At 39.1% G+C, this 27,428-nt stretch overlaps 1 protein-coding gene across 2 annotated transcripts in view; it reads right to left on the bottom strand.

Annotated features, from left to right (window-relative positions):
- The window catches only part of PLA2R1 (phospholipase A2 receptor 1), a 122,883-nt gene that overhangs the window by 71,696 nt on the left and 23,759 nt on the right, over positions 1-27,428 (bottom strand). For both annotated transcript variants that reach the window (XM_043894828.1, XM_043894826.1), the window contains exons 4-8: positions 14,194-14,367; positions 9,882-9,995; positions 9,250-9,393; positions 4,637-4,831; positions 3,375-3,532 (exon numbers count right to left, since the gene is read on the bottom strand). In XM_043894828.1, coding sequence (XP_043750763.1) covers positions 3,375-3,532; positions 4,637-4,831; positions 9,250-9,393; positions 9,882-9,995; positions 14,194-14,367 — 785 coding nt within the window. The remainder of the gene's footprint in view (positions 1-3,374; positions 3,533-4,636; positions 4,832-9,249; positions 9,394-9,881; positions 9,996-14,193; positions 14,368-27,428) is intronic.

Raw genomic sequence — 27,428 nt, 5'->3', positions numbered from 1 at the left:
GATACAGCATGAATGAACGCACTCCATTACTGATGATGATAGTCAGCGTTAATTATTTTGGATTAAAATATGGTTAATAATGTGTGTTTCAGCATGGCATGATGTGTTAGAATCTTGGGTTGATTCCTGACATATGAGAGGGAGGTTTGGCTTTTACATTAAGCTGATCTCAGTGTTTTTTTTTTTTTAAAGATGGGATAGGTAGCGATTCTCAGTCTTCTTGTGTTCACCAAAATTACCTGGGTTATTAAAACACAGATGATTGGGATCCATGTGTCTCATTCAGTAAGTTAGGTGAGACCTGAGAATTTGCATTTCTAACAAGTTTTTAGGTGATATTGATGCTGCTGGTCTGGGGGCCACACTTTGAGAACCACTTGGATGAAACTATCTCCCTGACCAAGTGATAATGCTGCTGCTTCTCTTCAGTCACTTCTAGGTGTTAAACTGAATGCTTTGGGGCTTCCCTGATGCTGGGGAAATGCCTGGAAGGCACCCATGGATCACTTTAGATAACATTATCATAGCTGAGCTTGATGTTCAACCCCCAACACCCTTCACGAATTTTCCAAAGCCCCACTCCATTTCCTCTTTTAATAATAGGCTGCTGCCTGCATGTCTTTTCTTAGTTCTACTGAAGGCTGTTCTCAAATCCTTCATTAATAATGAAATACAATAACTGCTAACTGATTAAAATTTTATCCTGTCAAGAGATTTTTTATTTTAACACCAATCAGACCTTTAGACTAAAACCACAGAGTTTGAAATTTTAGTGTCTCAGGCATGCAAGGATTTAGGTGAATAGACAGCTCTTCCATGACCCTCAGAAACATACCACGTAGGAGGGTGACACCTTAAACCATAAAAGCAGCTTTTAGCTCATTCCCACGGAATCTCCAGCAAACCATTCAGTTCTAACACGGTGTCAGGCACACTGTAGTTGCTTAATAACTACTGCATGGGCGGATGAATGGATTGTTTCCTAGGCTCTCAGATTCAAATTGAGCTATCAACCATGTTTAGGTAACTAGTTAATTATAATAATTACATTCATACTGAGCTCAACTTCAAAGAAATGAATGTTACTTTTTATGTATCTACTATTTTAGCAGCTACTGAGTTGCTAAAAGGGGGCCACAAAATACCACACTTACAGCAGCATGGTCCTGACACATCCAGTGATGTTAGTACCTATCTTTTCTCTCTTAAGAATAATTTCTCTGTCCAAATTGGCTCCTGTTCTGTGAATATGCTAAGTGGAATACTCACGTCTGTCAAATGAAAAAGGAGAATGTCAACAGGAAATTAAGGTCACCTTTAATTATATCAAAACTAATAAACCAATAAAACCTCAAATACTATAGTGGCTTTCAGGAAAGTTAGACCCAAGACCAACATTTAGAGAGGTCACTGCCTCCACCAAGTGTGACCCTGAAACACTGCCTGAGCACTATCATTGTAACTGCATGTATTTGTGACAGCCTTGAAAGATACAACAATGGAATGTGTCATAAGAATAAGTGCTTAGGCATTTTCCAAGTTTGGCTGGCACAGTCACTTTGTCAAGCTACTTAAGTAATGTAAGGCATGGTTCCGGCGAGGCAGAAAAGGAAAGACGACCTCAACAGAAGTAGGTTACCTTTATTCAGGCAAGGAGGGGCGACAGTCGGCCTAATGACCAGGCTGAGCGCCGAAAGGGATCAGGGAGGCTTCATACTTATAGGGAGGTTTGTGGAAGCGATAAGGGAAACGTCAATCAAGTGGGATATTTTGAGTATTCTTTTGTTGAGATGACACTTGTAGTTGGGCAGGGGGTGATAAGTCTTCTGGGCGGGTGTAGGGGGTGGTAGGTTTCCGGACAGGGGGTGATAAGTCCCAGATAGATGCAGCTGGCCTGGAGCATCAGGATGGAACTAAAGTTATGCTTTGTTTTCTCCGAAGTTAGATGATTCAGCAAGGGGCCTTTGAGACTGTTGTTCTCTTTTCTAGGCCCAAAAGACTCCTTCAAGTAACATTTAATAAACTGCTCAGATCCCAGTTACCTCCTAAAACTCCACCAGTGAGTTCACCAGCCTTCTGTTCAAAAAGATTAAGTCTATTCTAAACATACTTGGAAAAACACTGTCAAATAGCTTGAGATTAAACGAATTCTGAATAATCAGAGGCTTTAGATAAATGAGAAACTAGAGTAAGGGTAAGTGTGATGTTAAGGTTACTGGGACCATTTCATCCATGTTGAGGAAAACAGCAAGATTTTCCATCAATTCACAATTTTCAAAGAGGTTACAAACATTGTTGAAGTCCTTTTATGTTAAGAAGATAATGGAGTTTAAAAATGATCAGAGTAATTTCCTGCCTCCCAGGTTCCTCCCTTCATCTTCACCCAGGTGGTCAGTGGTGCTACCATCCACCGAAACAGTGGGTGCTCAAGCCAAAAACCTACCTCTCTCTCACCTCTGCATCTATTTTAGCAACAATTCCTGTCTTACAGAGGATCCCTGAATCTGTCTTCTTGTCTCCACATTCACTACCCTAATTCAACCACAGGAAGAGCCTCCAAACCAGTCTTTCTTCTTCTATTTTATCTTTCTCTGATCATTTCTCTGGGGCTTCTCTGGTAGCTCAGTCGGTATAGAAGCTGCAGTGAAGGAGACCCGGGTTCAATCCCTGGGTCAGGAAGATCTCTTGGAGAAGGAAATGGAAACCCACTCTAATATTCTTGCCTGGAGAACCCCATGGACAGAGGAACCTGGCAGGCTACAGTCCACAGGGTCACAAGAGCCGGACACGACTTAGCGACTAAACCACCAATCAGTTCTCTGTGGAGCAGCCACAGTTACTCTTAAAATGTAAATCAGATCATGCCTTCATCTCCATGAAGCCCTTTAGTGGGTCCTATCCCAGGCCTATAAGCCTCACATTCTCTCATTCTTCCTGCTCCATCTCCTACCACCTTTCACCATTCATACCGCCATACTACCCAGGTCTCTGTTTTGATTATCAGACAAGGCAAGCCTTGGTCTGCCTTTGGGGTCCCCTGCCTGAAATGTTCTCCTGCTCTTCAAGAGACTTTTTTGTTCTTCAGGTCCTATATTAAATGTCACCTCTTCAGAGAACTTTCATTGACTGTCCTGTCTGAAGAAGCTGTCCCAACCCAAATTTCTCATTATCTTGAACCTATGTCCTCAGAGCTACCATCACAACTATAATCACCATGTGTTTGCACTGCGTTTGTGTTTTACTGCCTAGTGTGGAAGCCCCATGAGGAGGAGGTGTTGTGTCTGTGTTAGTCTCTGCCACAGCCCACGTCCCTGGCCCAGGTTGCTCTCAATACAAGTTCAGTGAAGTGAGCATTGAACAACGAATCAACTTACAGATTGCTCTGCTGAGACACACAACTGGCTTCTATTTGGAAAAATGTGGGGCTCAAGTGTGTGCCAATTAGTAAAGGTGACCGAGGAGCCACTAGACCATTCAAAGGAAACTGGAATTTTATGGCTGCTCAAACCAATCCATGTTTCTGATGCATTTTCTGCAAGAGATTAACGTAAATTACTTACAAGAATCCTAGTATCTGCAAAGGCAGTTACACAGAGGGGCTGTTACCAATATATACCCCTTTGCATGTGATTGCTCCTTCGTTTCTTCATGGAATGAAACCTGTTTAAAGTTTTGGTATAAAACACCTGCTTAAACTTTTCTCCCCTGAATCTATCCAGATCTGCTCAATATAGGTTTATGAGTGAGGCAGACTGACAGCAAAAGTCAGTGCAAGGACAAAGCTTAAGCTAGTCAGATTCCTGGGACACTAGTTAGTTTGTGCTACAGTGTGGAAAGTAAGTCTGAAAAGTCTGGTTTTTCTTCTACCTCTAAAAAGAGAAAATAGGAAGGTTGATTGAATTAAGAAAAGGCACTTAAAAAAAAACAAACAAACTTAATAATGTCTAGCTTTAGTTTTTTTTTTTTTTTTCCTTTTGACCAGGAAAAAAAAAAAGAGCAAAAATTCTTAGAAGCATTGAATGGGAGAAATGGGGTGTCTGGAAAAGTAAATAAAATAAAGCTTTTCAGTCTAGGTGGGTTGAAAAGACCGTTGGTGGCTGGGAGAGTGTCCGGTGACTTGTTGAGATGGAGGCAGCCACAGAATTCTTTCAATCCCAGTGCAAAGAGTGAGGAACAATGACAGAAGGGGGCCAAAAGGGCCATAAAGTAGATGCTGAGGATTCTTTACACTAAAAAAAATTTACTCGAAGTCAATGATTTCAATGATTTTGTTAGGAACTTCCTTTATTGCTTGGATTACATGGCCACAGCACATTACTGCTGTCTAGTACCCATTATACTAAATTACACGTTCAAGTTTTTTTAATCAGAAGTTTCAGGAAATTACCTTTCCTCTTTAAAGAAAACCCAAAACCCCCAATCATCAAATTTATCTGGCATATGTGAGATATTACAAAGCTTATTAATATGTATTTTGTAAAAATTCAATGAATTTGCATGCCTGGATATTATTCAGGAATTTCAGATGTATGTGCCATAAAGAATCACTTTAAAATAGTTTAATTTCTTGTCAACTTTACTAATAAAGAGAGTTACTATATATATACCTCTTAAACCAAAGACACTTGGCACTCACCATCTCCAAGGAGGGTTACAAGAAACTCCACTTCTGCTAACGAAGTTATGTCTATTAATGCACTGTTGTTGGACTGGCAAGACTGCAAAGCCTCATTCCAGGTCTTTTTTTCTTTCTCAAGTTTATAGCAATTACGATTGTGGGGATTCCAGCCAGGCTCACAGTGTGTAGCATAATATTTCCAAGCATCATTTTCTTTTTGAACCAAAAAAAAAAACAATGTCACTTTCCACAATTATTTTAACATTACTTATTGCCCACAATATAAATCACCATCAATATGTGATTATTTTTTAAACTTGAAAAACAGAAGCATATGATACAATGACATATAAACCATATCATTCTAGGTCTTCAGACTTGAGAGGGATCCCAACTGTGATCTAGAACTAGGGTCTAATGGATCTCAGTGCTTTATTTTCCAGATGAGCTAAGGCACAAAGGGATCCCAACTGTGATCTAGAACTAGGGTCTAATGGATCTCAGTGCTTTATTTTCCAGATGAGCTAAGGCACAAAGGGATCCCAACTGTGATCTAGAACTAGGGTCTAATGGATCTCAGTGCTTTATTTTCCAGATGAGCTAAGGCACGAAGAGGTTAAGGAGACTTCGTAAGATCATACAACCTAAGCAAGAGTCAAAACACCCTGACTCACGCTTAGGTTGTATGATAAATATCGTATTCTAATGCACGTATCCTAAAGGAGATCAGTCCTGGGTGTTCATTGGAAGAACTGATGTTGAAGCTGAAACTCCAGTACTTTGGCCATGTCATGCAAAGAGTTGACTCACTGGAAAAGACCCTGATGCTGGGAGGGATTGGGTGCAGGAGGAGAAGAGGACGACAGAGGATGAGATGGCTGGATGGCCTCACCGACTCAATGGACATGAGTTTGGGTAAACTCCAGGAGTTGGTGATGGACAGGGAGGCCTGGTATGCTGTGATTCATGGGGTCGCAAAGAGTCGGATACGACTGAGCGACTGAACTGAACTGTAACTGAATGCATGTATGTGGAATCTAGAAAAACGGTACTAAAGAATTTATTTATAGGGCAGCAATGGAGAAACAGACATAGAGAATAGGCTTATGGACATGGGGAGAGGGGAAGAGAGGTTGAGATGTACGGAAGGAGTAACATGGAAACTTCCATTACTATACGTAAAATAGAAAGCCAAGGAGAATTTGCTGTGTGGCTCGGGAAACTCAAACAGGGGCTCTGTACCAACCTAGAGGGGTGGGATGGAGAGGGAGATGGGAGGAAGGTTCAAAAGGGAGCGGATATATGTATACATATGGCTGATTCATGCTGAGATTTGACAGAAATCAACAAAATTCTGTAAAGCAATTATCCCTCAATAAAAAAATAAATTAACTAAATTAAAAAATATATAAAATTTAGCAGTTGGAGCTGCCATTTAAGTCTTTTTACACTGAAAGAGGAGTATTATGAAACACAACTTAAATGGTTTTTAAAGGATTTTATACACAATATTAGGTGCGGGGATAGATATTTATTCTCAGCTGAAAAGAATTCAAAATTCTCTGGCCATTTTCTCTAGAGCGGAGATAATAGCTTTCATTTTGAGGGTCAGTCTGAGTGCCTCTGGGGTCTCTCTGGGCTCAGATGGACTCTGGGTTCGACTTACAGAACAATGTCACAATGCTTTGACACTGGCAGGGAAGGCAGCTATGTATGTGCGCATTTTGACTGTCAATTTCCAGGAGCTTGCCCCCAGGCTGATGACAGCATTTTTACTTTATTTTATTACCTACAACTGCTTCCTTTGTGGCTCAGCAGGTAAAGAATCTGCCTGCAATGTGGGAGACCTGGATTCGATCCCTGGGTTGGGAAGACACCCTGGAGAAAAGAAAGGCTATGCACTCCAGTAGTCTGGCCTGGAGAATTCCATGGACTGTACAGTCCATGGGGTTGCAAAGAGTTGGACACAACTGAATGACTTTCACTTCACATTACCTACAACTGGGTGCCTCCCTTCAGCACTAACTTAGAAACAACTTCACTACTAATTTAGGAAACAAGACATTCTTTCAAAATTGCTTCTAGGTCTCTAACAGAGATTAGAATCACAGTGGAAGAATGTTAGAACATTTAGGTAGATCAATATCAACCTAAAAACATAATCACAGAACCCCTTTAAAAAATGAACCTAAATTTCACTCTAAAACTAAGATAAAAAGATAACATGGGAACTTCTCTGATTGATGCAAAGGTGGAGACAAGTAAGGAACCTGGGGACCTTGGATACACAGTCTGAAGATACTGGATGTGATTATCAAAAGTATTTGTTGGACCTGAAACAGCACCAAATAATCCAAACAAACTTAGCATAACTGTCATTATTTCTAGTCTTCTGACCTCAATTAATAGATCAGGATAGCAAATAAAATAGAAGAAAAGAAGGATAGCAGGAGGATGTGCAGGAGGGCATAAGAAAAAAAAAATCAAGGCAGAAGAAATTGAGGCAAGAAAATGAAAGGAAAAGAGGGAGGGACAGGATGATAATAGCCATAGCAATGTCAACACATTTTTGACATAATGAAAAAAATCTCTAGAGAAAAAAATGATGAAGTGCTTCTTCTACCCACCCCCATATTCCATAATATCTTTAGATTTAGCTACTTAAAGGAAAATAAAAGTTAAAGCTTAATTGTAAGGAGGTGTAGAGAAGAGGGAACCCTTCTACACTATTGGTGGGAATGTAAATGGTGCAGCCACTATGGAGAACATTGTGGAGATTCCTTACAAAACTAAAAATAGAACTACTGTCAGGAAGCATTTAACAGGAGGCTTCCTGTGTGCTGTTTTGGATCTGTCAGGAATCCTCTGGTCCTTATTAATATTCAGGAATTAAGAGGAGAGGCACGCCTTTCCCGGGGCTGAGGAATCCAGGCATTTCCTTCGTTAGTTTTTCAATATGGTGCTAAGTACCCTCTTCCTCCTTATGAACCATACGGTAAAAAGTGATTGTTTACAACTCTCTCTCTTTAGTAGGGGTCGCCTTATGTTTTGTTAAGTCTGGAATTTTAATCTTTATCTTTGCTGAGAATAACTACCTTGTAAGACAGTGTATATGCCCACACCATGTTGATTAAAACACCTTTGCTCCATCAGAGCTTGGGTCCCCATGTCTTTCTTTCTTTTCTCTCTCTCTCTCTCTATATATATATATATATATAAAATATACTTCTGGCTGATTCCCTGGAGCACCAAAGCCAGCTGCGTAACCCAGGGAATATTAGCCTCTTTCCTTCTTTCACTCTCTTATTGTCGACTCTGGACCACCAGGTTCCGGTCCAATAAAGGACCAACAAACTACCACTTGATCCAGTAATCCCACTCCTGGACATATATACAAAAAAGACAAAAGCTCTAATTAAGAAAGATACATGCATCCCAATGTTCATCAGCACTATTTACAATAGCCAGGACATGGAAGAAACCTAAATGTCCATCAACAGATGAGTGGATAAAGAAGATGTGGTATGTGTGTATATATATATATATATATATATATATATATATATATATATATATATGATGATGGAATATATATATATATATATAATGGAATACTACTCAGCCATAAAAATGAATGAAATAATGCCATTTGTAGCAACATGGATGGACCTAGAAATTTCATACTAAGTGAGGTAAGTCAGACAAAGACAAATATGTTATATTACTTATATGTGGAACCTAAAAAAATGGTACAAATGAACTTATTGACAATAGACTCACAGACATTGTAAACAAACTTATGATTACTAAAGGGGAAAGATGGGATAAATTAGAAATTTGGGATTAACAGATACACACTACTATATATAAAATAGATAAAGAACAAGGACCTACTGTATAAAACAGGGAACTATATTCAGTATTTTGTCATGAATCTGAAAAGAATCTGAAAAAGAACTGTTGTTTCTAAATACAAAAAAAAATTTTTTTAAGAAATGTTTCTAGTTATGCTGGTAATGATTCTTTTAAAAATGGCTATATTTTTATCTCTACTTACTGAGTTAAGACATTAATTCCATAAAATTAAAAAGAAGTAATAGATCTTAAGAGTGGAAGTAACTGGGCTTCAAGTACTAGATTGTAATTATGTGGTATTTAAGTCTCAGGTACACCTAAAAGTTTTGTTTGTTATTTTGAGGAGAAAATATTACTAATAAGAGATACAGAGTATGATAGGAGATCAATGAAGTAAAGAATTTTATAAAACTATTTTCTAATTTATATGTTTAATTTCTAGAGTAATCATAAATAAAACTCAACTAGAATAGAAAAGGAAGCATATCTTATTTTTCTAAGCAGAATGAGTAAGAATGCCAATTTTTTAAAAAGAGAGGGAGAAGATATTTTCTATACTTAGATTATTCTGCTTTAGTTTTTAGTAAAAACCTAAATGCATTTGTTAAATTCATGGTGCCTTGGGAATAACAGATCTTATCTCATACACATTTTTATTTGTATAAAGACTAGTTTTAGCTAAGTTTAAATTAGAAATTATTAGCAAAAAATAGAGGAATTTGAATATATTGAGAGGACAAGCAAACAACTCATAAAAACAACATAGAAACACTCACCAACTAGTCCATGATCAGTGGGATTTAGATATTTTTTACACACATAGGGCAAGGTAGACTCACAATCCCGACTTTTCCAGGCCTTTGGCATAAATGCATTAAATGTTCCACAGTGATATTCAACAAATGGCTCAAAATTTATTTCTGAAAACACAATGTTTGTGTACTTACTGTTAGAAGCAAAAGCAGTTTAATATATACTGAAATGTAGTTTTAGCATCAAGGAGACAACCTTTCTCTTTGGCATATGTAGTAAATTCTGTAAGATAGTATATTTGTGATTTTGCAGTTGAAGTCTAGGCATGACAATGAAATGATTTCCCAAAGATAGAAACAGCTGATTTTATTACTTTAGGGTAGAAAGAGATTTTTCAATCTGTTGCTATTTTTAAAACAACTGACTAGAATCTTGGCTTTGACCCAAATCCTTCTGAAACCTTGGCTAAATGGCTTACCTTCTTGGCCTCCATTTCTTGTTCAGAAAAGCATGCCTTATAGAAATTCAATCAGGCTTTAAAAAACACTTATAATCCACTTTCACAATAATGTGTTATATACGTACATGGGAAATATTGCTATTTAGGCTGTGGGGTGAGTCCTCCAGTCAAAGGTATGCAAAACACTGCAGGTACCTGGGTTCCAGTTCAGATAGTTGAGTGGTGTTCTGTCAGACCACTGCCAGCCAGCATCTTCATCCAGCTGATTCAGACCCATCCATACTTCCACTGCTTCACTGCCCAAGTGCTCTGAAATAAGAGAAATATGGAGTTTCAAAAACAAAATTAACATTACACTTATTTCTTGTTTTCCTATTCCTGGAACATGGATTCATAAATTAACTCCATCAGTGTTAGAAAGGGGTTTGAGTACTACTAAACCCCACCCTGGTGGTTCAGAGTAAAAAAAGCCAGCCTAAGAAACACGGCGGTTTCCTAAAGGCTCACTGAAGCAGCTGTGAAGTGCTTAATCTAGGCACCCAGGAATGCTGCCTCTCAGCGGTCATCAATCCATCGAGTTCATGGTTACAAATTTGAGACCATCCGACTTGTGTGAACTCAGGCACTTGAGAGTTCTAGAGCGTGAAGGAGAAAGTGCCCAGGGCCAGTCCTAGTAAGTGCCCCTCTGTCTTCCTTCTTTTGCCATGTGTGTCTGGGGGCCTCAGTCTGGAGGCTCAGGACTCTAGTATGCTGAGGCCACCTCAGGCCTGAACAAAAGAAATAGGAAGAAATGCTATTAAATCTGTATAATGGGTATGTGTGCATACAGACATAATTTTTCCACTTTTCATAATTTTTCCACTCTTGAAACATTTCACAGTTAAAAAATTGAACAATTTAGGGGACCTTTTTTGTTTTTTAGGAATCTGGCAAGGGAGAGGAAAGCAGATTAAGTACTACTAGTGTTGGGAGGCAAGTCTTCAAATTTAAGGTATGCAGAAGCAAGCAGGGAGATGGCTCCCCAGTTAAGGAGTGGGAGCTGTCTGGCCAAAAGGAGAGCATCATCCTAGGGAACAGGGTATCCAGAGCAATCAGCAGCAGGTCGGGCCATGAACTGTGCAAATGCTTCTTCAGCTGGAGGTGGGAGAGTGTCTCCTGGCAGGCTGACCCTGTGGCCTCTGCTCCTAACTACTGTGCCACAGTTCTTCCTTTTAAATTCAATGCCATTTTTGTTATAAATGCTACATAGAAACATGTGCATTGACATGCTTGTGTAGAAAAATATGGTTATCAAAATTATAGAATTAGAGGAAAATTTTCTTTGATTTTTCTGTGTATGTGAACTTTAAAAATTATTCTAGAATAAATACGTGCTACTTGTGCTATAAAATCTGGGGTAAAAAACTAGTGTTAAAGGCTTTAGTGAAAGTAACTAATTGTGCAACATTTTTAAATGTTGCCATTTAATCTTTTCATCTATAAAGGAGGGCATTGATCCCTTATGATTCATCTGCTTCAGAACTCAATTTCTTCTGAGCCAGATGCAGGGGCCCTGCCTGAGACTGAGACCCTGACAGATAAGAGTTATAAATAGGGTGACTGTCCCAGTTTGCCTGGAAAATTCATGGCTTATGCTGGTAGTTCCAGAATAAGTATTAATGGCAGCCCCTTTTACTCTCAAAAGAGTCTCAGTTGGGATGATCAATTGCATGGTCACCCAGGTTACTAAGATTAGTTCATTCACATCACAAGTCTCCAGAGCCTTCTGTGATAGGGCATCTCAACACAACAGTGGAAAACTAGAAGAACCTAAACCTTTAAGGAAAGAGAAAAAGGTGTTTTATAATTTGGAGATCCCCTAAATCACTGAACAGCGTAACATTCATGGGCTCTGCCCTTCCAAGATTCTGTGGCATAAACATGAGTCTTTTCGTAATGTCTATTTGGTCAGTCCTTCCAAAAGCTTTGTTGTTGTTGTTGTTGTTTACTTGCTAAGTCATGTCTGACTCTTTGCTACCCCGTGGACAATAGCCCGCCAGGCTCCTCTGTTCATGGGATTTCCTAGGCAAAAATACTGGAGTGGGTTGCCATTTTCTTCTCCAAGGGATCATCGCAACTCAGGGATTAAACCTGAGTCTCCTGCTTTGCAGGCGGATTCTTTACCACTGAGCCACCTGGGAAGACCACCATTTGATTAAATCATCCATCTGGTGTCATCATAACAAGAGGGAAAATAGAAGATGGATTGATAAGATGGAGAAATGTCCACATTTCATATTGGGGCAAGTGCCAAGTGATGCTTTCAAGTAACCTACTTAAAATGTTTAAGTATTAATTATTCTTATCTTAGAGTTATTTTGAATAACTTCTCTGTTCTAACAATACATAGAAAATCATTGTGTAATTTATAAGCTGTGTTTAAAAGTACAAAAGTAGTCTACTTAGCTTCACAAGTAAATGGGCTCACAATTCTATAATAATAAATTCAAATTTAAATTTCTTTGGCTATTTCTTGGCGTTTGTGGCAGCTTGGATAATTCCTTGTAACATGGCTAATGTTCATCAGCAATTAACAACAGTAGACTATTTTGTAGTTTGTAGACTACAGTCTACAAACAGTAGACTATTCTCATCATTAAAAAATACCTTAGTCAAAACAAGCTTCCATCTTTATGAAAAGACTTCTGTTTTTCCAAACAATCTCCAAAATCTAATCATAAAATTGTGGTGTTTAAATCAAAGTCTCTGACATATCTTATTTATTTCATCTGTATTCAAGTTTGATGAGTAAGTCCAAACCCTCTTATTAGATATTCCAGCAATTGAAATAGATAACAATTATAATTCATAAATAGTACACAACATTTTCTATGAATACCATTAAAGGCTAATATTGATATTGGAAATGGGTGTTTTCCTGCAATATGACTCACTCAAATTGAGTTTCAATGATAATTTCCCACTTCTGCATGTCTGTGGGGAAAGTGGCCGATACATACTGTTCACACATCTGTTACCATTCTTCTGGAAGGTATTAATGACTTTCAAAAGCCTTAAAATGTGCTTACCCTTCCACCCAGTGAATCCACTACTAAAAACTTACAGAGAAATAATTGGGGATCTATGCACAAAGGTATGTGCAGGGATGGTTTTCAATAGTGATAAAGAAATAAAAACAAAGAATTTTATCCACCTATCCCTATCTAATATTGGAGATTAGCTAAATATATTATCACTAACCTGGATCGCTATGTAACCACTGAAACTTATGATGTAGATCTTTATTTCTAGACATGGACAGATGTTCATTATACACGTAAATTACATAAGCATTTGTACCATAGTTGCTGTTAAGTGGTCAATACACACTGCGTGTTTGTTATGTGTGCCAGACACTTTTCTAAAATTTCACCTGCACTATGACATGTACTCCACACTGCCAAAGAGTAGGCATTGTTGTTATTTTCATTTGATAGAGGGGAGAAGTTGAGGCACAGAGAGGTTAAATTATCTTTTTAGCCCTGATAGTAAGTGATGGAGGTAGGATTCAAACCCACACGGGGGGCTCTTTGGTTCCAGCTCCTAGCCTCTGCACAACTGCCTCATGTTTTTATTCAATATCATTCTTCATAGATACTGTGGATGTATGCATACATGCATTTATGTGAGATTTTGCAGGGAAAAAAATGGCTATCTTTGGATTGTGGAACTATGAGAGATTTTTCTTTTGTTTTTCTTTCTGTATACTTGAACTTTTAAAATGATCCTAGAATAATTTTATTATTGTTATTCTAGGATAAATATGTGCAACATAATTTGAAAAAAAGTCAGAGACTTTTCATGAAAGTGGCTAATTTTGTGACACTTTCAAATGTTTCCAAAAAAATTGAAATTGCTCTATGTAAATATCTACAAACATTTAATCTATAAAAGAAAAGTAAGAAGAGAGTTTAGGTGAGAGGTAAAAAAAACAAGACCCAGCTCATTAGCACTCTTTTGACAGTTTATGTTATTATTTTATAGTGTTAGTTAACATGTGTGTACCTTTGCTTTTCCAATCAAATTTTAAGTTCTTTGGCATCCAGTGGAAAGCCTACTACATACTGCACGTAGTGACAGACAGGTAAGATTTTGTTTAATTAGTAAACAGCTTATATTTATTAATGGAAACAGAATGGCTAAGATCTCCACCAAAGGAGGAATTCGGACTTAACTTCAGAAGTCTCCCATATTCACTTGTTAGAGCTGCAGATTCTCCTAGGTCCCTTGCTGTGACCTCAACATGTCTTTTCCAAGGTGGAGAAAACAAGAGAGACATGGCCAGGTGTCAGATGGAATGGCCCAGGGTTCAGGTTAAAATTCTGGGTGTGACTTTGGACCATGTTAATAAAAGAATATTTTCCAAGGGAATTTTTTTTCCAGAAGACATCTTGGCATACATGGACATACTTGTAAACAACATCATTTTAATTGTACCAACATCAATGTGCATTATACACCTACTTACTCCTTATGAAATTTTCTTCAGTCTCATCTGCAATACTTAATAAAGCACCTCCTTGCATCTGGCATGAAGAATGAGCCTCACTCCAGGAGAGGGAGGAAAGCATGTTGAATTGGTAGCAAATGCGTGAATGGAGATCCTTCTCCCAGACTGCATCACAGCCCACCTCTGTGGATGCTGAAAACAAAATCCATTAGAACATTATAAGCTTATTATATCTATACAGTGATATACTTCTGAGATTAATTTGAATGGCATGAATTCAACTTGTAATTCCTAAAACTTCAGTGCTCTTATCTATTCTTGATTAGGTCTTTACGACAAAAATCTGTATTGTTTTCCCATTGGCACTTTATGGTAAAACTTGTTCAAGATTCAAAGGAAATTCAAGAAATTATCAATAAAGATGCTCTGACCTTTTCTGAGAAAATGATAGTAGCCATTTAAGAGAAGTAAATATAAGTGAAGTATTTGTGAAAATAACATCTGAATTCTTTAAAAAGCAGACAGAACTTTATACTGAAAACTGTATGAATTGAAATATTTATTTAAGATAGATGCAAATGCTGTTTCAGAAGGCTTTTCTCTGCAAATACCAAAACACTAGACAGACTAAAAGGGATAAAGTAGAAATAGGAGTCTCTAATAAACAGAAGTTTTCAAATAAACACTGATAACAGGAACATTGATATTTAGTTTAAGAAAGTTCTTTCACCATAAATCAACTTCTGTTGTTGTTCAGTCACAAGTGGTGTCTGAATCTTTGCGACACTGTGGACTGCCAGGCTCCTCTGTTCTCCACTGATAATTCAATTTTAAAATATGTTTTAAAATTCTTTGAACCAAAAGGAGGAGAAACAAAATCCACTTGCAAAACATTGGCCAAGCGTTGAGTAGTTTGCTTAAACGTAAACTTAATAAAGTATGAAAAATGGATCTGAAATCTGAAGTTTCTTAAAATGACAGAAAATGAAAGCAAAAGCACTTTTGATGAAATTTTAAATCAAACCCCAAGGTGAACCTAAGCAGTCATAGTAATTACCTGAAATCAAACTCAGGCAAAAAATTTCAGAATGTAGACGGTGTGAACTATGCAACAGCAAGAGTGTAACTTATGGTCAGGCAATCTGCTAAAATCTAGAACAATCTTTCCCAAAGTGCAATCCACATAGTATTACAATTTCAAGAGCTCCCCAAGAGAAGCTGGGATGCAGTGCATATGTAATATCCTCAGGGGAATTCATAATGTACACTAGCATATTAAAGGCTCTGAGTTCTCTAGTAAAGAAAAGGCTCGCTTTTAATTCACTATACTTCAAACTTATTTGACAATATGAAATCTTTTTTGTTTGCTTTCTTTTTGACACAATGCTTAGTTAGATGGTTCCCTTGGGAATGCAAAAGTTTGTTTTCCTGTCTGGTTGCAACGTGCCTTCCCCAGTACTGAGTTAGTTAATGAGAAGTTATTAAATATAAATATATTAAATCTGAGATTGTCTACCAAGTTCCCTGACCAACACATGTATTTATAGAAGGATCCAAGATTGAAGGAGGGCAGAAGACAAGTCTATATCACCAAAGAAAACGTGTAGGAAAGGAGGAGAAGGGAAGGAGGATGCTTCTAGTAATCATCTTGCTCTGATGTTTGAAATTTCCACATTGAGTCTGAGTCCTTAGAGACCATTTCCAGTTTTTTAATTGAGCCATCTGTGAGATGGACAACATGCTAAGCATTATCAGACTTCATTTTAGCCCTATTCATCCTGTGTGAGAGCTGAGTCCATGAGACAGGAGCAGGGGGTGCTTCATTGTGCATAAAAATCATTTAGCAGACTTCTGAAAAAACCACAGATTCCTGGTTCTCCTTCTCAGAGATTCTGAATTGGTAGGTCTGGGGTGGGATTCAGAAACCTGACTTTCAAACATATTCCTGATGCAGATGGTCCACATTCTAATGCAGATGGTCCACAATGCAAATACTGGGAAACACAGGCTTGAAAGAAAACATCTGAAGCACTTCCTAAGAAGAGCAGGTGCAAACAGCCCCTGACTACTAGAAGATGATAAGAGATCAGAAGGGGAGACTGGAGAGAATGTCAGTGGAGAGATCTGGGTGCAGGGTACCTCACCTCAACCTGCCTTGGGGAAAGATTCGGTAATGAGTCCTAACTATAAGCCTCCAGGATAAGCCATGTCAGGATAAGAAAAGGCCTGGATGACACTTCAGTCGATCTTGTTCCCATTTTTGCCAAGAATTGGCAAGGGAAGGTCCTGCCCTTTCAACAGCAAGTGGATTGAGCTACATAAACACAGCCTTTTGCAGAAACCCGAATTCTGTACATCAAAGCCTGAGTTCGATACATGAAACAGTTAAGATGAAAGACTTGCAGCCGATCCTGTCTGTGCTACAAATTGCCCTGCTCAGCTTTGTTAGCTTTTCCTTGCCTTGGTATTATCTGTGCTAATTCTCAAGGTTAATCAAAAGGAATGTCTCAAATGTTTGCAACAGATGCCCCTGATCTTCTAACAAGCCAGTCCATTTGTCATTGAAATTTGGTTTGAACTAAATATAAGAATGTATACTTCTATGCAGTCAGTCCCGTCTTTGCTCCTCTGGATGGCTTGGGTATCACTCCACGGATCTTATTTGAGGATCTTATGGTAACAAATGGAATGAAAGTGCCACCCCGGGCCTGGGCACTGGGTGCTGGGCACTGGGCCTGGGCACTGGGTGCTGGGCACTGGCCTGACGTGCTCTTCTGATCTCCCTTCAGGACCAAACTTTACTTCCCCACCTGCCAGCAGTCACCTCTCCTTCAACGATTGCCTTGGCTGACGAGGCTCATTGCCCAATGTCACTCTCCCTTCTCGAGAGCAGCTTGCAAACCATGATGGTCACCACAGAGCTATAAGACCCCTCCTCTCACCCCAACCAGGGCCAAATACAGCTTGAGAACTCCTCGTGGGTCAGTGTGGGGGTCGCCAGTGCTGCATCACCGTCCTGAGCAATCCTGCTTTCTTCCTTTCCTTTCCATATGTATCGAGCCCGAGACTACTCCCCAAGAGACCTCCTGCAGGTCACCTTGGCCTCTAAGACTACTCCCTGGAACTGCTCCTGCCAGAGGTTCCCATCTTGGCATGAGACATCTGCATGTGTTTACTCTTAATCCTCTTGCTTTCTTCATAGCTAATTTCTATTTTCAAGCCCCTGAAAACACAAGATTGAAGGCTGGTACTCTTACTTTTTCTCAAAAAATTCTAATGTAAACCATCATATTTCTTTGATTCTTTGGTTGTCTTTATATCATCTCTTCTGTCACTAAATTATGAGCTCCTTGACAGAAACAACTATGTCATATATATCTTTGTATCTCCTATTATTTGAAGAAAGATTGTCAAAAGTCTTTTGCAAGATGCTATAAATAGGTGATTTTTTTCCCCCTTTCAAAACACACCTCTCTTCTAATGAACTGAAGTGTAGTCAAGTCAACACTGATTTTATTACAGATTGTGACTGAGATGCAGCCATTTCTTCTTCTCTACTAGTATGGCTTTTTTTGTCTTCCCTAAGGATATAACTTTGTCATTGTCCCAGGTGTACTCTTTCTGCCACTTAAAAAATGGTTGAATTCTTACAAAGCAAACAAACAAACAAAAAACACACATACTATTAGAGCAACTCCAAGCTACAAAGTTACTATTTTCTCTCTCTTTGGTCTTTCATATACTCAGCACATAGTTACTGAATATCTGTTCCCTGCAAAGTGTGTTGTTAGTAAATCTCCTATAAAAGGGACACCAAACCAAGTCAGGACTTCCTGCTCCCAGTGCCTTACATGCTCCTTGGTACCCCTGATCACAGTTGAAATTAAATGATGCATTATGTGATTGCTTACTGGTTGTCTGTTTTTCCTAATAAAATTAAGTATCAGGAAAGTAGGTACCATGTTCCATCTTTTTCATGTTATTCCCCATCAGTGTCTAAAGATAGCTGGGTAAGGAGACTATGATATCAAAGGAAGATGAGAAGTGGTGGCCACAAAAGAAAGAAGAAAACTAGTAGGTGTGGGCCCCAGAAACCCAAAGAAAGAGATGATATCAGTTTTGTTACTTATTGTCGAATCTTGGAGTACAATGCGGACTGAGTCATTAGTGCCTTTCTGGAGCCTGTTTCAGCAGATTAACCCAATTATTTGCCTGCTCTGTGCCTGCACCCAACTGATGAACACTGCCAAGAAAAGTCATCTGATTGATTCATTATCAACCACCCCTGATACTTCCTGGAAACTTGACCAGTTTTCTCTAGTAAGCTTGCTCTCTCAGCAGCCACCGTGTTCATTTCACACCTTTCCTGTTGTCTGAACTTCTCATGCCTTCTTCCCCTCTTCCAAGTCCACAGCTCTGGACTGGTTACTCCTCATATTCCCCATCAGTTAAATCCATCAACCTTCTTGGACCTGTACTATGCTCTCTTTCTTCTCTCCTACAGAGAAGCTGTTTTTACATCCATAAAAGGTCAGTCCATCCATCTAGGATCTGGACCCTACTTCCTTCTGCCTTCTGAGAGACCATGTTTATTTCACCAATTGTTTCACTTTCCTGCATCTTCAACCTCTTTCTCTTTGATCATTTCCAGATGCTCTCCAAGATGACTTAGTGTCTCTCACCCTTAAAAAACAAGAAACAAAAAGACTCCTTCCCTTGGCTTCCCCATCCCAATCTCTGCCTTTTCTTTACCCCTGTTAATCACATAGTTTCATACATATGCTCTCTCCAATTTCTCACTCCCATTTACTCTTTAAAAAAAATAGTTTTGCTGAGATACAATTAACATGCTATATAACATGCCATTTAAAGTATATAGTTCAATGGTTTTTAGTATATTCAAAGCATTGTGCAGCCATCACCACAATCAAGTTTAGAACATTTTTGTAGAAACCCAATATCCATTAGCAATCACTCCCCACTTTTCCCTCAGTCTTCAGCCCTACTCCCAGCCTGAGACAACCACTAAACTAGTTTCTGTCTCTATAGATTGGCTTATGCTGAAAATTTCACATAAATGGAATTATACTGTGTGGTCTTTTTGTGACTGGGTTCTTAGCATAATGTGTCCAAGGGTCATCCATGTTGTAGCATGTACCAGTACTTCATTTCTTTATATAGTCCAATAATATCCCATTGTATGGGTATACTATGTGTTATTAATATATTCATCAGTAGACAGACATTGGGTTGTTTCTATTTTTTGACTATTATAAATAATGTTGTTATAAGCATTTGTGTGCAAATTTTTGTGTGGGCATGTGTTTTCATTTCTCCTGGATAATTAGCTAGGAGAATTGCAGGTCATATGGTAACCCAATATTTACCCTTTTAAGGAACTGACAGACTGTTTTCCAAAGCAGCTGTATCTTTTTACAATCCTTCCAGCAGTGTATGAGAGTTCCAATTTCTCTATACCTTATCAGCATTTGTTATTTTAGTCTGTCTTTTTGATTGTAGCCATCCTGTGAGATGTAAAGTGGTATCTCACTGTGGTTTTTGTTTTAATTTCCCTAATGGCTCATGGTACTGAGTGCTTTTCATTGGTTATTGGCCATTTGTCAAATTTTTTTTTTTTTTTGAGAAATGTCTATTCAGATATTTTACCCATTTTTAAATTGGGACTTTTGTCTTTTTTATTGAGTTATAAGCTTTCTTTGACCAACCAAGACAGCATATTAAAAAGCAGAGACATTACTTTGCCAGCAAAGGTCTGTCTAATCAAGGCTATGGTTTTTCCAGTAGTCATGTATGGATGTGAGAGTTGGACTATAAAGAAAGCTGAACACTGAAGAACTGATGCTTTTGAACTGTGGTGTTGGAGAAGACTCTTGAGAGTCCCTTGGACTGCAAGGAGATACAACCAGTCCATCCTAAAGGAGATCAGTCTTGAGTATTCATTGGAAGGACGGATGTGGAAGCTGAAACTCCAATACTTTGCCCACGTGATGCAAAGAGCTGACTCATTTGAAAAAACCCTGATGCTGGGAAAGACTGATGGCAGGAGGAGAAGGGGACAACAGAGGATGAGACAGTTGGATGGCATCACCGACTCGATGGACATGGGTTTGGGTGGACTCTGGGAGTTGGTGATGGACAGGGAGGCCTGGTGTGCTGCAATTCATGGGGTCGCAAAGAGTCGGACATGACTGAGTGACTGAACTGAACTGAAGCTTTCTTTATATATTCCAGATATAGGTCCTTTATTAGATATCTGATTTGCAAATATTTTATCCTATTTTTGGGTTGTCTTTTCATGTTCTTGATTTTGTCTTTTGAAACACAGAATTTTTAATTTTGATGAAGTTCAGTTTATCTCTTTTTTTCTTTTGTTGCTTTCATTTTGATGCCATATCTAAGAATTCATGAAACTTTACCCCTGTGTATTCCTCCAAGAAGAATGATTTTGAGCAAGCTCCAGGAGTTGGTGATGGACCGGAAAGCCTGGCAGGCTGCAGTCCATGGGGTTGCAAAGAGTCAGACATGACTGAACTGACTGATTCTTCTAACAGTTTTATAGTCTTATCTCTTCCATATAAGTTTTCAAAATCTATCTTGAGTTAATTTTTTATATGGTGATAGAAGTTCAATTTTATTCTTTTGAATGTGAATATCCAGTTTCCCTGTACCATTTTTTGTAAAGATTATTCTTTCCCCATTGAATTGTCTTGGCATCCTTGTCAGAAATCAATTAATCATAAGTGTGGGTCTCTGAGTTTTATTCCATTTTGACAATTGTCTTGATTGTCTTGATTAGTGTTGCTTTCCATAAGTTTTGACATTGAGAAATCTAAGTCCTCCAACTTTTTTCTTCTTTTTCTTTATTATTTTGGCTCTTCTGGGTCCTTTGAATTTCCATATGAATTTTAGGAAGAGCTTGTCAAGTTCTACAAAGGAGTCAGCTAGGATTTGATAGAGAGTGCTGTAGTAGTGCCATCTTACCAATAAAAAGCCTTCTGATCACATGAACATGGGATGTCTTTCCATTTATTTAATTTTCTTTAATTTCTTTCAATGTTTTGTAGTTTTTAGATGTAAGTTTTTAATGTCATTTGTTAAATTTTTCCTAAGTATTTTATTCTTTTGGATGTTATGATAAATGGACTTCTCTCTTTTTTTTGATTTGCTTTCTTAATCTAATTTATGGATTGTTCATTGATACTGTATTAAAGTATAATTAATTTTTGTATATGGATCTTGTATCCTGTGAATGAGTTTATTAGTTATAGTAGTTTTTTAGTGGGTTCTTTAGAATTTTATATATCTAAGATCATGACATCTGCAAAGAGAGATAGTTTGACATCTGCAAAGAGAGATAGTTTCACATCTCCCTTTCCAATCTGGAACAGGGACCATGCTTTGAGAAACACTGAGATAAAGCTGGAGAAGATTGGATGGGAGGCTGCAGAGTCCAGGTGGGGAGATTTGCTCTAGGTAGGAGGAGGACCATTATTGCTTGGGAGGGAGAAAAAAAGAGATGGATCCAAACCACGGTAGGCTTAAAGAGCAGGCCTGTGAGCAGGAAGTTGTCAAAACTTCCCCTCTGAGGGATCCTATTTTCTTTCAAGTTGGTTCTTAAGAGTTTGGAAGGAGAATGTAGGGCAAGGTTAGAAAGTCAGGGGAGAAGAAAGGTTTGTATGGCCCTGTAGGGAGTGAGAGAGAAACTTGAGAAGAGAGATATAATAATACTGCTGATGAAGCAGAGGTTGGCAGGCATACATCTAAATTGGTACCAATCTGCTCTATCATTCAAATTACTGATAAAAACTGTATGAGGTGAATGAGGCTCCAGAGCAATGAGCCTGCCAGGCTCCTCTGTCATGGGATTTTCCAGGCAAGGATACTGGAGTGGGTTGCCATTTCCTCCTCCAGGGCATCTTCCTGACCCAGGGATCAAACTCGTGTGTCCTGTGTCTCCTGCACTGCAGGCAGATTCTTTAATGCTGAGCCACTGGGGAAGGCTTCACCCAAAGGCTGGTATCCTAAAAATATCTCAAACTAACTAAGCCTGACTCTCCAGCTGGGTAAGACATACAACCAGGACAGACATAGTATGACTCAGAATCACCTCTAAATAAAACCAGAGAGATTCCTCTATGTCATCCTTGTTCCTGAAGATCTATAGCAACAGAAGTTTTATCACATCCCTCTCTGCTAGTGTGTTTTAGTATGTGTTTATTAGGACTAAATTTACACTGTGTTCACTTACAATCAACTTTTTTAAAATATAGGGATCATTCTACATTGAGATAAAAGAAAAATTTCTGAATAAGAAAGATGGGATACAGTAGTATGAATCTTTGCTTTAATCTCTCTGTCCTGTCCACTTCTTGACCCCATGGAAAAAGCAATCGGTTTGCTCAGATTCCAGTCTCTGGCACATCATTTTGAGTTATGTTGGCCATCAGGAACCAAGAGTAAAAGAAAGGAAGAAAATTGGAACTGTAATTTAGCACTGTACAAATAAACATTCTCTCTGCTGGTTTTATAAAGGGCAAGAGACTTGGAATCTGGCAGGCTGTCAAGTGGAGGATGCTTCTGAACCTTAGGAAGCTGAACAAATAGATAGTCCAGGAATCTAGAAGCCCTGGGCACCACTAAACCCAGGCTTCCACCTGGGGAACCATAATTGGCTAAAAGTGACAGAGGATGGTGACAGCGCTCTTTGAAGAATCTCAAGGAGAATGCTGCTGCTGCTAAGTCACGTCAGTCATGTCTGACTCTGTGCGACCCCATAGACGGCAGCCCACCAGGCTCCCCCGTCCCTGGGATTCTCCAGGCAAGAACACTGGAGTGGGTTGCCATTTTCTTCTTCAGTGCATGAAAGTGAAAAGTGAAAGTGAAATCGCTCAGTCGTGTCCGACTCTTAGCAACCCCATAGACTGCAGCCCACCAGGCTCCTCCGTCCATGGGATTTTCCAGGCAAGAGTACTGGAGTGGGTTGCCATTGCCTTCTCCTCAAGGAGAATAGTATAGTTTAAAAAATAGTATTAGGGTTATGTGAAATACATGTTACTTTTATTAATATTTGTTTATTTACTTTCCTAAAAAATTTTTTATTGTAAGATGTTTGAGTTACAATATTGTGCTAGTTTCTGCCACACATCAACATAGATCAGTCATACGTATACATATATTCCCTCCCTCTTGAGCCTTCTTCTTCCCACTAATGGAGAGAGTAGCATGGAAACAGATATACTAACGTATTTAAAATAGATAGCCAGTGGGAATTTGCTCTATGACTCAGGGAACTCAAACCAGGGCTCTGTTTATTTACTTTTAATAATGATATCTATTGGAGATGGAAATGGAAAGAGAAGATGATGTAAAAAATGTGACATCAGACTCAAGGATCTAAGGAGTGTGGGGATTACATGCACATATTCCTCCACACAGACATTCAGATTCAGATGGAGAAGGCTAATGATCTGACAGTTAATAAATAATGAAATACTTTCAGGCTGATTGGTGAAGAGCTGCTCTCTTGAGCTCATCAAGTGCCTCTTGCTGCCTCAGCATCCCCTCACATTACAGCAGATAAGGGGCTAATAGCAATAGTGGTTGTCCAGGACTCCAAGCCTTCACATTAAGGTCTCCACTTGAATTGGCCAATAGCCCATACTAAATTGGTTGCTAAATGTCTTAATATCGCCCCTATATATAGATGTTATGTGGAATTACTTGCACGTTATGAATTGTCTGATGAATTATCAGCCACAGGATCACCTGGGCCATTTGTCAAAAATGCAAATGCTCATTGCATCTCCAGGACTGGGCAAGGATCTACATTTTAAACTATATGATTCTACAGCATCCTATCAAATGTAGTTTGCATTTCCAGGCATGGAGCAAATCTGTCTGTCCTGTATTCCATCTGGGCCAAGTTCTCTGGAGAGAGGGATCTAAGTCTTAACACTATGCTTAATTTAGTGCTGGTGACAAAGATGATAAAGAGGAAGGATCATTGTTTCAGAAGCACATGTTGAAACAATGTTAGACCTAATGGTGACATGATGATGGTGGTGGTAATCCTGGTGAGTACCAGGTACTGTGATAAGTGGCTTAGATGCATTATCTAATCAAACTGATCACATGGACCACAGCCTTGTCTAACTCAATGAAACTATGAGCCATGCCGTGCAGGGCCACCCACAACGGACAGGTCATGGTGGAGAGTTCTGACAAAACGTGGTCCACTGGAGAAGAAAATGGCAAACCACTTCAGTATTCCTGTCGTGAGAACACCATAAGCAGTTATGAAAAGGCAAAAAGAAGGACACTGAAAGATGAACTCCCCAGGTTGGTAGGTGCCCAATATGCTACTGGAAAACAGTGGAGAAATAACTCCAGAAAGAATGAAGAGATGGAGCCAAAGCAAAAACAACACCCAGTTGTGGATGTGACTGGTGATGGAAGTAAAGTTCGATGCTGTAAAGAACAATATTGCATAGGAACATGGAATGTTAGGTCCATCAGTTCAGTTCAGTTCAGCCACTCAGTCATGTTCCACTCTTTGTGACCCCATGAACCGCAGCACGCCAGACCTCCCTGTCCATCACCAACCTCCAAGGTCCACCCCAACCCATGTCCATCGAGTTGATGATGCCAGCCAACCATCTCATCCTCTGTCGTCCCCTTCTCCTCCTGCCCTCAATCTTTCCCAGCATCAGGGTCTTTTCAAATGAGTCAGCTCTTCATATCAGGTGGCCAAAGTATTGGAGTTTCAGCTTCAACATCAGTCCTTCCAATGAACACCCAGGACTGATCTCCCTTAGGATGGACTGGTTGTATCTCCTTGCAGCACAAGGGACTCTCAAGAGTCTTCTCAGACACCATGAATCAAGGTAAATTGGAAGTGGTCAAACAGGAGATGGCAAGAGTGAATGTCGACATGTTAGGAATCAGTGAACTAAAATGGACGGGAATGGGTGAATTTAACTCAGATGACCATTATATCTACTACTGTGGGAAAGAATCCCTTAGAAGAAATAGAGTAGCCCTCATAGTCAACAAGAGTCCGAAATGCAGTACTTGGATGCAATTTCAAAAACAATGAATGATCTGTTCGTTTCCAAGGCAAACCATTCAATATCACAGTAATCAAAGTCTATGCCCCAACCAGTAATGCTGAAGAAGCTGAAGTTGAATGGTTCTATGAAGACCTTCTAGAACTAACACCCCAAAAAGATGTCCTTTTCATTATAGGGGACTGGAATGCAAAAGTACAAAGTCAAGAAATACCTGGAATAACAGGGAAATTTGACCTTGGGGTACAAAATGAAGCAGGGCAAAGGCTAACAGTTTTGCCAAGAGAACACACTGGTCATAGCAAGCATCCTCTTCCAACAACATAAGAGAAAACTCTGTACATGGACATCATAAGATGATCAATACCAAAATCAGATTGATTATATTCTTTGCAGCCAAAGATGGAGAAGCTCTATACAGTCAGCAAAAACAAGACTGGGAGCTGACTGTGGCTCAGATCATGAACTCCTTATTGCAAAATTCAGGCTTATATTGAAGAAAGTAGGGAAAACCACTGGACCATTCAGGTATGACCTAAATCAAATTCCTTATGATTATACAGTGGAAGTGAGAAATAGATTCAAGGGATTAGATCTGATAGACAGAGTGCCTGAAGAACTGTGGGCAGAGGTTTGTAACATTGTATAGGAGACAGTGATCAACATCATCCCCAAGAAAAAGAAATGCAAAAAGGCAAAATGGCTGTCTGAGGAGGCCTTACAAATAGCTGAGAAGAGAAGAGAAGCTAAAGGCAAAGGAGAAAAGGAAAGATATACCCATTTGGATACAGAGTTCCAAACAATAGCAAGGAGATATAAGAAAGCCTTCCTCAGCGATCAATGCAAAGAAATAAAAGAAAACAATAGAATGGGAAAGACTAGAAATCTCTTCAAGAAAATTAGAGATACCAAGGGAATATTTCATGCAAAGATGGGCACAATAAAGGACAGAAAGGGTATGGACCTAACAGAAGCAGAAGACATTAAGAAGAGGTGGCAAGAATACATAGAAGAACTAAACAAAAAAGACCTTCATGACCCAGATAACCATGATGGTGTGATCACTCACCTTGAGCTGGACATCCTAGAATGTGAAGTCAAGTGGGCCTTAGGAAGCATCACTATGAACAAAGCTAGTGGAGGTGATGGAATTCCAGCTAAGCTACTTCAAATCCTAAAAGATGATGCTGTGAAAGTGTTGCACTCAATATGCCAGCAAATTTGGAAAACTCAGCAGTGGCCCCAGGACTAGAAAAGGTCAGTTTTCATTTCAATCCCAAAGAAAGGCAATGCCAAAGAATGTTCAAAATACCACTCAATTGCATTCACCTCACTTTTTTGAGAAAAGTAATGCTCAAAATTCTCCAAGCCAGGCTTTAACAGTACGTGAACCATAAACTTCCAGCTGTTCAAGCTGGATTTAGAAAGGCAGAGGAACCAGAGATCAAATTGTCAACATTCGTTGGATCATCGAAAAAGCAAGAGAGTTCCAGAAAAACATCTACTTCTGCTTTATTAACTACACCACAGCCTTTGGCTGTGTGGATCACAATGAACTGTGGAAAATTCTTCAAGAGATGGGAATACCAGACCACCTTGCCTGCCTCCAGAGAAATCTGTATGCAGGTCAACAAGCAACAGAACTGGACATGGAACAACATACTGGTTCTAAATTGGGAAAGGCGTGTGTCAAGGCTTTATATTTCTCACCCTGCTTATTTATATGCAGAGAACATCATGCAAAATGCTGGGCGGGATGAAGCATAAGCTGGAATCAAGATTGCCAGGAGAAGTATCAATAATCTCAGATATGCAGATGACACCGCCCTTATGGGAGAAAGCAAAGAAAAACTAAAGAGCTTCTTGATGAAAGTGAAAGAGGAGAGTGAAAAAATTGGCTTAAAACTCAACATTCAGGAAACTAAGATAATGGCATCCAGTCTCATCACTTTATGGCAAATAGATGGGGAAACAATGGAGACAGTGACAGACTTTATTTTGGGGGGCTCCAAATTCACTGCAGATGGTGACTGCAGCCACGAAATTAAAAGATGCTTGCTCTTTGGAAGAAAAATTATGACCAACCTAGACAGCATATTAAAAAGCAGAGACATTACTTTGCCAACACAGGTCCATCTAGTCAAAGCTATGGTTTTTCCAGTAGTC

This window comes from Cervus elaphus, chromosome 33 (assembly GCF_910594005.1).
Source record: "Cervus elaphus chromosome 33, mCerEla1.1, whole genome shotgun sequence".
Lineage (NCBI taxonomy): Eukaryota > Metazoa > Chordata > Mammalia > Artiodactyla > Cervidae > Cervus > Cervus elaphus.
This window is presented reverse-complemented; position numbering and strand designations above follow the sequence as displayed.